Source organism: Coturnix japonica, chromosome 12 (assembly GCF_001577835.2).
Source record: "Coturnix japonica isolate 7356 chromosome 12, Coturnix japonica 2.1, whole genome shotgun sequence".
Lineage (NCBI taxonomy): Eukaryota > Metazoa > Chordata > Aves > Galliformes > Phasianidae > Coturnix > Coturnix japonica.
This window is the reverse complement of record NC_029527.1, coordinates 15,719,350-15,729,577: the sequence shown is the minus strand read 5'-3', so window position 1 is coordinate 15,729,577 and position 10,228 is coordinate 15,719,350. Positions and strand designations below refer to the sequence as shown.

Below are 10,228 nucleotides of genomic sequence, written 5' to 3'. Positions count from 1 at the left end.
CGGCAGCCTTGTCAGATGCTCTCAGAGATAACGATGAAAAATGTGATGGATTAACAGAATTTTTGCATTGATGACGCCCTTTCCCAGAAGTGTTTTCTTTGCAATAAAGTAGGTGCGGGTCAATGCAGTCTGAGCTGAATTCAAACCCGTGCTCCCTCTCCGCTTGGTGTTTGATGCTGGGAGGTGCTGGAGAGAATCTGGGGAGCCCTTCCCTGAGCAACAGCCTCTGGAGCAATGGGGAGCAGCAGAAACCATTATTCACCAGCATGGTAAAAGCCAGGCTTCTGTAGCGAGTAGTTTGTATGCTAAGGGTGTTTTACTAGCATTAAATGTGTTCAATCTGTGTATTACAAACATCTTTTCCCATTATCCTTAATAGAACTGTTTCTCCCTTCCTAGAAGGTGTAATTCTGCCCTAAGAAGAAACACACTTCATGCAGATTTTGCAGAATTGTTTTTGGTTTTTATTCTGGAAAAATGCCTTGGGGTAAAACAAACAAAACCCAAACTGTGCACAGTTCTGCACAGCGGAAAGTTCACTTTGCTATTTAAAAACAACTTTGTGTCGATTTTTTTCTTTCATTTCCTTGCTGGGGTACATTTAGGATGTTGGTCCACAGCCAAGGGTAGCAGGCAGTGCCAACAGCCACACTATGTACAAAAAGATGGGTTATGATGCAGCAAGTTATTTCACGTTCTTGCTGGGCCTTTAGTGTGGCTGTTTCTAACAGTTCTGCAATCTCTTGTTGCTCTGGGCACGGAAGTTAGTTTTGGCCATGCTTGGTTTGCTTGCTAGAGACAGCAGCTGCTGCTGGGGGCTGGGTGGGTAGGACTGCAGGGGCAGGAGCTGTGAGCTCTGATTTAAGGCTGCTGATGCAGGGACCAGATATTGCTAATGTGCTTCTCTGCTTTGGGTTTTGAATTTACGCTTCCTTAACTACTCAAAATCATGCCAAGTACGTATTCATAACAGGAAGCTGACACGCAGTGCTGTCATCTTGAAAACCCATCTAATCTTCAGGAACAGGAATACAGGAGACAAATAAACCCTATCTTGAAACTTTTTCCAGGAGGAAAAGAGGAAGCAGATTGGATCATCTACTCCCACACCTCCTGTCCCGCAGGCTGAAAGAGTCTGGGTGGCTGCCACGATGCCCTCGGGGAGAAGAAAACCAGATAAGTCTCTAAATGAGACAAATTTTGCAGTCTAAGTTGTGTTCTGGGTCCCAGTGAAGCGTGTGTTGAGTTACAGAACTGCACAGTGTCTGTTCTGTACAATTACACAGCCCAGACCTGCAAAAGCAGGTGGGAAGCATTTAAGTTAATTTAAGTGAATCATTTGGGGCAGGGTTTTAACATCTGTAGGAATTGTGGCTGGTGGAACAAGAAAACTGTAGCAACTCATTTTAAAGATCTATTTCTTACGGTAAGATTTAAGACACCTAATGCCCCTTTTGTAAATTCCAGCGTTCCTTTGTCCCTTTCACTCCTCTGTGTGATTCCCAGAGCTGTCTGTTGCTGTTATCCTCCCTTCTGTGTTAATGCTCAATCTTTCCAAGAGCTTTAGTACAAACTAAAGACATGATTTGTTAACATATGGTGAGCTGTCAGCTGAAAACAACGAGAAACTGCCCCAGGATTGGTGCTAATTGAGACTGGAACGCCCTTGAAGCTCCGGTGCTGCTCCTTATCATCCACCTTGAAAACAGCCACTGCATGGAGATGGACACAAAGTCTTATGTTTTCAGCTGTTACCCAGAGCACTTCTTTGATGTGTGCAATCAGTTCGATCCAAGTGCACTTTAACCGCTGGAGAAAATGGCATCGTTATGGAGCTATGGGGAGCTCTCTGAATGCATGTCTGCACTGGGGAACAGGGAGCCATCCCAGGGCAGGAAGGCAGCACAGGTTTGGGCCCCACAGAAGCATGGCTTTCTCAGCACGTTTCCTTCTTCTGAAGCTTGTTGTTCTCCCTCTGTTATGGGTAAGTTATGGAACCTCCCAGAGTAATCATAACAAAGCTCCTCTCCAGCAGCGATATCAACAGCAGCAAAAAGCGCCAGCTTGGGCACTATGGAGTCAACTCGGACGGGCACCATCACTAAGTTGGGTTCACAGGAGTGATTGAGGAACCTGCCCACGTTCCCGATGTATGTGGGGTCAATGAAGGTCTCCATCACCTGCCCGTTGTGGAGATGCTCCCGCACTGCAATGATGTAGTTGGGATCTTGAGCCGTCTGGGTGAGGATCCTCCTCCGTGCCTCAGCAAAGCCTAAAACTTCCCCTGCATATTCACATACAAACCTCCCCTTTGTTATGGCTTCCAGCGTGCGGACCCCCCACCCTTTTTTTGCCGTTTTGAACACTTCAAGCCTGACCTGCAGCCCCCTCTGCACCACCCTGTTCTCACAGCCATCCCCACAGCGGCACATGGAGTTGCATTCAAAGAGCGGCTCGGCAGTTCTATGCAGGATACACGGACAGGAGCGGGCCGGGCAGGAGGGGACACGACATGAGCAGCCAGGGAAGGTCACCTCAGTGGGGTCGATGGCTCCGTCCGCCCCGGGTACGGAGTCCGGGCTGTACTGAGGGGAGAGCGGCAGTCAGAGCGGCAGCCTACAGCTCTCTGGACAACCACCCGTACGGCTCCGTACGCCGGCCTTCCAAACCGGGTGGTTGTCATTGAGGTTTCACCCCGGGCCGCCCCGCGTACCTGAAATGGCGCCGGTGTCTCCTCAGGCGGCCACACCGCCACTGCCACAGCCTCCATCCCGCCGCTCACATCCCGCCCGGCCGCCATGTTGCAGTCCCGCCCTCGCCCGGGTCGAGACCGCTTCGCTATTGGCTGAGGGGATGAAGGCGGGAGGAAGGCGCCATCTTGAGGGCAGCTCATGTCTCCATGATGGGTCATGATTTGATTTGGGGTTTTTGTTTTATTTTTTAAAGTAACGTTTGGTTGATATCTCCCAAGGTGTCAAACTGCTGATTCAGTCATATTTATGCTCTCAAAAACGCCGTGTTGTGAAGTCTTAATTTGTATCATTGAAAAATACGTTACAAAAGAATAAAAATGGCCCTTATCTTATCTGCGTGGTCCAGAACTGTACTTGAGTTTAAATGAAATCCATAACTTTCCCATGTTGGTATGACAACAGAACACATTAGGTTGAAATTAGAGTAAGATTATAGATGAATGTTGGCTGTATGTGCAGAACAGCGACATGAATCACTGAAATTTCTGATTAAAGGTGAATAATTCAGAATGACGGGCAGTGAAACAACGCTTTTAAGAGGGGAGGAGTGGTGTCAAGGAAGAGTTATGTGTGTTCAATGCAGTATTTCACTGTGGTGGTAAATCAGTTCCCTTTGTCAAGGTGTGTGAGCAAATTTATGGGCGTACACATCTAGGGCAATTAGAAAGTGATCTTGTATAGGACTAACATATCTAGTTTTGCTCTGTAACCTTTAGATGCAATTTATCTCAGAGTCCAGGTGCTTAAAACTGTCTAAATGATCCTCATGAAGGAGAAATGGAAAAGAAGAAAGAGGTGATGTGGAGCTGTGGGTGTGAGGCTGCAGGTGTCAGCTCAGCTTCTGCCTCAGCAGCTCATTTCTGTGCTGAGCTCTCTGCAGCTCAGAGCTGGGACTGTGGATGCAGGCAATGAAGTCCTGCTCTCGAATGATGGCTGTGAGGCAGAAATAAAGGCACTAAATAAGGAGGTTGTGACTGAGCAGATCTGGGCTTTGAACATAACTTTGAAGCTAATCTGTTCAGGTATCACCTTGCTCTCAGTGGCCAGCTTTATAATATCGCTTTTCTTAGTTATTTTCTCTATAGAAAATACAAGGCTTCAAAACTAAGGAATGGAATCTAAATAATACACAACTTGGCCTTTCTGAAGCAGGTAACTGTATTGATAGAGCGTTCAAAAGTGATTTGAGGCTGTACCTAGAGAAACAAGTGTATTCTTTGCATGGACATTCTTTGGGATATGCACAGACAGATGAATGGCCGTTTCCCTGAGAAGCTGGACGTGCTTCCAGCACTGAGTGTTCTGTACCTCTGCTCTTCGGCAGGTTGCTTGTCCCTTCCTCCTGCAGTGAGCTGGTGCAGCAGCTCTGAGTGCAGGAGGGCGCAGAGGAGCAGTTTGATAAGGTCAGCACTGCTGGTTGTAACCATCCACAGAGCGCAGCTGAAAGAGCACCACTGGACTGTGTGTCCAAATCATCTCCAACTTGCTGTCATCCCTGCTTATTGTAACGTTGGCTGCTTGAGAGTAGCAGTACAGCTTTCTTTAAAGGAGGCTTGTTGTTGGATTCTTACTCACTTGGCATTTCTAAACTTTAATAAGAAGTTCACAATCAGCTTTTGCTGGACCAGAGCACTATAATATTTCCCATGGATGCTAACGCTGTGGTGGGTCATTTTTTCCAGGGCTTGCAGTTACTGTGACCCTAAACCTGAGGTTTCAGGTATTCCAGTTAGGTGCAAGTGCCTTATGTATGAAAATGAGCAAATGCAGGCACTGAGAGCAACCAGCAGACCTTGCCTGGTGTTTCCTTTGTAGAAGAAATAGCACTATTGCTAAAAAAGCCAGGCTGGCTGCCTGACTCACTTCAGTCTCTTCCTGGGAGAGGGTTTTACTGGGGGTGTTTGAAGAAATCCTGCAGGTCAGGGTGAATGCACAAACAGATCCTTGCCTTCACCCAGGCTCCAGCATCCCAGCCATTAATGTTCCCCGTGGCTGTTCTCTGGTGCTGTTAAGGATCTCACAGTGGGATTTCCAGACATAAAAATAAAATCTCAAGCTATAAATGTGAGGATCCCGGTGCAACACTGGGGAGTTTCCATGTAGGAGGTTCCATTTTAAGAATCCATCAGTGAGCATCATTGATCCTGTCCTTTACACACCACTGTGAAGCACACAGCCCACATCACAAACTGCTGAGTAGGCAAAGGTGGGGAGAGAACATCCTTCCTGTCTGAAAAGCTGTTGAATGGCTATGGAAGAAGCCTGCTCTGGTTTTAGGTTGGCGTTACCTGGCTTTAATTACACTTGGCTGTTTAAAGGAATTTGGGGAAGCAAAGAAAAAGAGTCTCAGTTGGGCTCTCCCATGGATGATGCCAGAGTCAACATCTTCCTCTCAAGTGCTGCTTGGACTGACAGCATCCACACTGTGGTATTGGACAGGTAAGTTTGGGGTACTGCATTCAGCAGCACTGTTTCCCTCATACGATGTTATTTTGTGGTTTTTCACCTTTCCTCCCAATGGCTCAAAATGCTCCTTGATTTTGGTTGTTTCTCTGGTCATGCGGCAGGCAGTGCATTACATTTGTTTGCCACAGAAGTCAAAGTCTGCCCTAAGCTCTCACTGCCTCTGTGTTCTCTGTTTAAATGAAGTCCTCCTTCCTGCTGCCCTGTGCTGTTTTATTGTCTCAGTTCAGTTTGTGAAGGCACTGTAGGGATGGGGAGGTGAGAGCTGGCTGTCCAACCCAACCTGTTTGCAGAGCTGCCATAGGAAGGTCCCCAGCTGCTCAGCTTGTTATCAGAGCGCAGTGCTGCTGGAGATGCTGTGACACATATTAGCAAGATAATTATTTATCCCAGCGTTGTTCTTGATGCTGGCAGGCCTAATGAGATGGTAAGCTGCGAAGGGAAGTTGTGCAGTGTTGCTGTTACGGGCTGCTCACCCCAGTGACATTATATGAAATATGGGAAAAATGAAGAGCAATCTCACTTTCAAAGTCTTGCTGGTGACCTTTAAATTAGGGCTGGGAGTCTCATCATGAACTGCAGCTGCAGGATGCACGACTTGCTTGTTTTCCTTCTGCTCTGAAAGGTTGTTTTGGATGAAATTACCACTTATTACAGAAAGGTCAAATTGGTATAACCACATCTCAAGTAAGCAGGCAGTGACCTTGTTCCTCTCGGTACACTGCTCACAATTTCATAATGCTGTGCTTTTTTCTGGAGACCAGGCTGTTGTTCATTTATGGCATGTTACAAATACACACGTTCTATGGGCTGGCTCTGAACTGGTGCAAATTATTTCTGTTCACTCGAATGGAACAATGGTAAATTACAGCGGAGCGGGGCTCGGTGCTTTGTAATAGTTGTTCTCAAATTGATCTCTGTCCAGTCTCCCTTGAAAATAATGCTTGAAGACTGTTTTCAGCATGTTGCTCTGCATGTGCTATTGTGCCCACTGAGATGTCGGTGTGTGCTGCAGAGTAACTGAGGCTGCACAGTGCATTTTAGTTGGTACGATGTGTGTGGGTATGGAACTGATGGATAACAGTCGTAGGAGCTTGTGACGTTGTTGGATTTCAGACTAAACTCTGTAATAACTTAAGAACCCGGGCTTGGAGTAGATTTATTTTGATAGCAGAGGGTGGATAGTGATAGGACAAGGGGGAATGGCGTTAAACTGAGTCAGGGGAGGTTTAGGTTGGATATTAGGCAGAAGTTTTTCATGCAGAGGGTGGTGATGCACTGGAACATGTTGCCCATCTGTGTGTAGATGTTGTACATCAGGTGCTGCTGGTGATGATCTTCTGACTCCCATTGTAATACACAGGTGGCATTATGCAATGCTCCTGTCTCTGTGTGCCTTTGCTATACACCTTGCATTGCTGGTTTGGAGTTAACACATTTGGGAGTACTCTGTGTGTGTTTTCTCCCCCAGCTCTGCCAACATGAGGGTGGCATTTTGGTCATGTGGAAGACATCCTGAATGCAGGACAGTGGTAATGGGCTGCTCGTGTAAGGCAGCCATAAGAACAAGTTAACGTGGGAAGCAAAACACGGGAATTCAAGTTCCCTTCGTATCCTCACGTGTACCAGGAGGTGGCGGTGCGGCTCCGGGCTGTGCGGCACAACCCCGCGGTGCTTCAGACGGGCGGCCGTCGGTGTCATCCCGAGTGAGTGTGAAAGGCTTCAGCCGAAGCCGAGAATCGGCTATTTAAGAGTGCTGCTCTTAAATACAGGTCGTGCCTCTTTCAGGTCCTTCCCATTGTTCTGAGCACGCTGCAGCAGCTGGAGCAGTGCTGAGCCTGCTGCCGGCCTTCTCCCCTCCCCAGGGCTCCAAAGCAATCCTGTTTTCCCCTCTGTGTTCAAGCCAAAGGCTGGAGAAAGCGGTGGGAACCCTTCCATTGACACCGACAGGCTTTTGGTTCAGCCTGTTGTTGCAGAGGAGGGAACATAATCTTCGGCATTAAGCGTCTTTGTAATTCATGCTGTGTTCCGGGGGTTTTAGATCAAATATTGACTACATTCTTCTTTCTTAGAGCTGTGCCTTGTGCCAAGGAGCATGCTGAAGCTGCTGTGCATTATCACGTGGAAACCTGTGTACAATGGCCAATCTGTGTTCCCACTTCGTCTAAATAAATGGTTGCTTAGCATCCAGAATCATCCTGCTTGGGATTATCTCCCCATATGCCATTGCTGCAGCACTGAATGATGTGGATGTGCAGGGGGAGCAGAGCCTTTTGTTGTTAATGGCAGTGCAGGGGGAGCTGCAATGATTTCTGTTTTTACAATGGTTGGTCCAGTTCTGGAGACTTGCCCAAATAACTCTTAGTTTGCTCCAGAGATCTTTAGCTCGTGTGTTCACAGACCTGAGATCACGGGATGCCAACAAACAAAGTGGATTTTTATCAGAGTCACAAATCTGCTTTGATAGCAGAGTATTGAGAAACTTTTAAGATTAAGGAAAAATCATTCCTATTGATAAGAGGACTGAATGCAATTACCAACACTCTGCGTATGCTGTCAGCATGCTGTGTAAGTTCTTAGTTTATTTTTTAGCCTTGCTGGCTGGGCTGGAAAGTACTTTGCATGTTCTGTACATCCATGTGCTGTCTGGTGGTGCATCACACTGTGCCTTAACTAAATGGTGTTGTACAAAGTGTGATTTGCTCACAGCAGTGAAATGAGCTTTGTGTCTTTGCCATGTTTCCTTGCTTAGAGGGCTTCCAACATATCCTTCTTTTCCATGCATGCTCACACTGTTTGTGACCCGTAGGGTTTTGCCTGTCTCATTTCAGAACTCGTTGCTGCTGACAGCAGTGAGGGACAAAACTCACTTGGCCCACTTAGGGCACAAAACCTGCAGAGCGTGTGCTGGTTGAGGCCCTCCTTGCTGTGTTTCATGCTTTGATTCCAGCCTTTGTCTTCCCATCTGTTTGCCTCTCCTGCAGCTCTTTGCACCAAGGCCTGCTTGCAGGCTGCTGACTGCTGGTCCTGCTGTGCCTGCTGCTTTAGGGGCCCCACTCCTTTAGGGGCACGATGGGCTCCCATGCCAACATCAGTGCTCAGTAACTGCTGATTTCTGTAGGGTGACAGGATTACTTGGTGTAACTTCAGAATCAGAGTGCCAGGTTCCTTTAGGTAAGTTCATCCCAAGCTGTAAAGGTAGAATACTGCCGGATTGCTCAGAGCAGCCCGTCCTGTACTCATGGAGTTCGCAGGTGCTGAAATGATTGAAAACTCTTCAAAGAAACTCCTATAGTTGGTGCTGTAAAAACAAACCCAGACTTGAGGGGGAAAAGCACAACTGTAGCATTGATTCCTTTGTGATAAGCTCTATGAGATTTTTCTCAAATAATGAGTAGGTTGTGAATACTTCAAAGAAATGTGCAAATCTCTTCTGACAAACGTCGTTATTGGGAGGGACTCGCTGTGGCTGCAGGCATTGCTCTCCCAGAGGGTGACCCAGCTCTGCTGCCAGGTATCATGTTTTTATCTCCGGCTGAAGCTATGGTGGGGGAAATAGGTTTTCTGTGTGGTCTGTCCTGGGAAATGGTCACTGACCAACCTGTAACCGTGGGTTACCAGCAGTTTGGGTGCCCTCAGGAGCACGCCTGGAGGGAAGGAGAGCACTTCTCAGTAGGATTCTGTGTGAAAGGGAAATGATTTCTCTACATAAAATAAAAGGAAGATAAAAGATTTTAATTCTGTGGTTACATCTGATGTGCATCAGTCTGGGTTAGTAAAAACAAACAAAGTTTTTAATGATTTAATTTCAGATAAGCTGTTGTTTACAGAAGCAGAGGGGATCCTGCGTGGCGCTGCTCAGTAAGTGCTGCTGGGATTTCCCTACCTACTGCATCAGCTGCAAGGGATGTGTGACACAAAGCGTCAGAGCTGTGCCTCAGTGCTGGGGCAGAAATCCAGCATTGGTGGTGGAGAATTGATGGTGCGACCCAAAGGTGAGGCTCCAGGCCATTAAGAATCCACAGTGTTTGTGTTTTACAGGGCGTGTAGAGATTCCTCAAAGGCATCTTGAGCAGAACGCTATCAACACGGACTGCAGATACATTCCTGTTCCAAGGAATACTGTACCAGCCTGATAAGTTGTCAATACAGTTTTATCTCTGCAGTTCCTGTCATCCCGCTGCTATCTGATGGTGGGCTCTTGCTGTTTGCATTCATACCTGGTTCACTGCAGAAGGCAGACGTGGTGGGGTACTGTATGCAACATAACCTGGCTGCAACGTAACCTGGGCAGTGTCTTTTTTGGGAGCAGTGGCTTTGTCTGGGGTATCCATGACCACTCCCTGTGTCTCCATTTACCCTCCTGGCAGAAGGCAGAACTGGTCTGTCACCCATCTCCCATATGATGCGCTGTTACCTTTCTGGAGTCATGGTGATGATGAACACCAAGGTGCCATACACCATGCAACAAGGTTGGTATTTTTACTGAGCAACTGCTTGAAGTGCCTGAGAACATCTCTTTTCCTGTCAAGGTGTTTTCCCCATTCCCTTGCCAGGAACCATGCATGCAGCATTGCCCTGTCTGTGGGACTGGGTGGTGCTATGGGGGTTCAACATTTGCTGCTTCACCACATAGAGCAACAAAAAGGTGAGAATAAGGGCAAAACCTGGGCTCTGCGGTGTCCTCTTGGTATAATTTCCTTCCTAATGTCCTTTTTGGTACAAGTTTGATTTAACTGCTTGAGAAAGGACTTTGGATATTGCTCAGCCCAGGCAAAAATAGCCCCATTCTGTCACGCTCCGTATTCTAATAAACCTTGTGCTAAGTGTGTGTGTTTCATGGCATAGCAGAGGTGACCTAAGAGACTTGTGGGGAATAATTCATCTTCCTCAATAATGAGTTTTCTCTTACCCTCTTTGCTGTTTTCCACCTGCCTCAGGTTTTTGTTAAGTTAAAAATGAAGGGTGTTACAGTTCAGGCTTGAAATTCTGCTTGTTCTGAAGGACGGCCG

At 47.2% G+C, this 10,228-nt stretch overlaps 1 protein-coding gene across 2 annotated transcripts; it reads right to left on the bottom strand.

The window, feature by feature from the left end:
• Window positions 1–441: 441 nt before the first annotated feature.
• On the bottom strand, window positions 442–2,918 carry LOC107319934 (histone-lysine N-methyltransferase SETMAR). 2 transcript variants are annotated; one of them, XM_015875322.2, is made up of 2 exons: window positions 2,714–2,918; window positions 442–2,585 (listed from the first exon to the last, which is right to left on the bottom strand). In XM_015875322.2, the coding sequence occupies exons 1-2, from the start codon at window positions 2,909–2,911 to the stop codon at window positions 1,836–1,838; spliced, it is 948 nt and encodes a 315-aa protein (XP_015730808.1). In that variant the 5' UTR covers window positions 2,912–2,918; the 3' UTR covers window positions 442–1,835. The 2 variants fall into 2 exon arrangements, 1 of the variants encoding a protein (XP_015730808.1); XR_001558010.2 differs by having other exon boundaries at window positions 2,465–2,580.
• Between the last annotated feature and the right edge of the window lie 7,310 nt (window positions 2,919–10,228).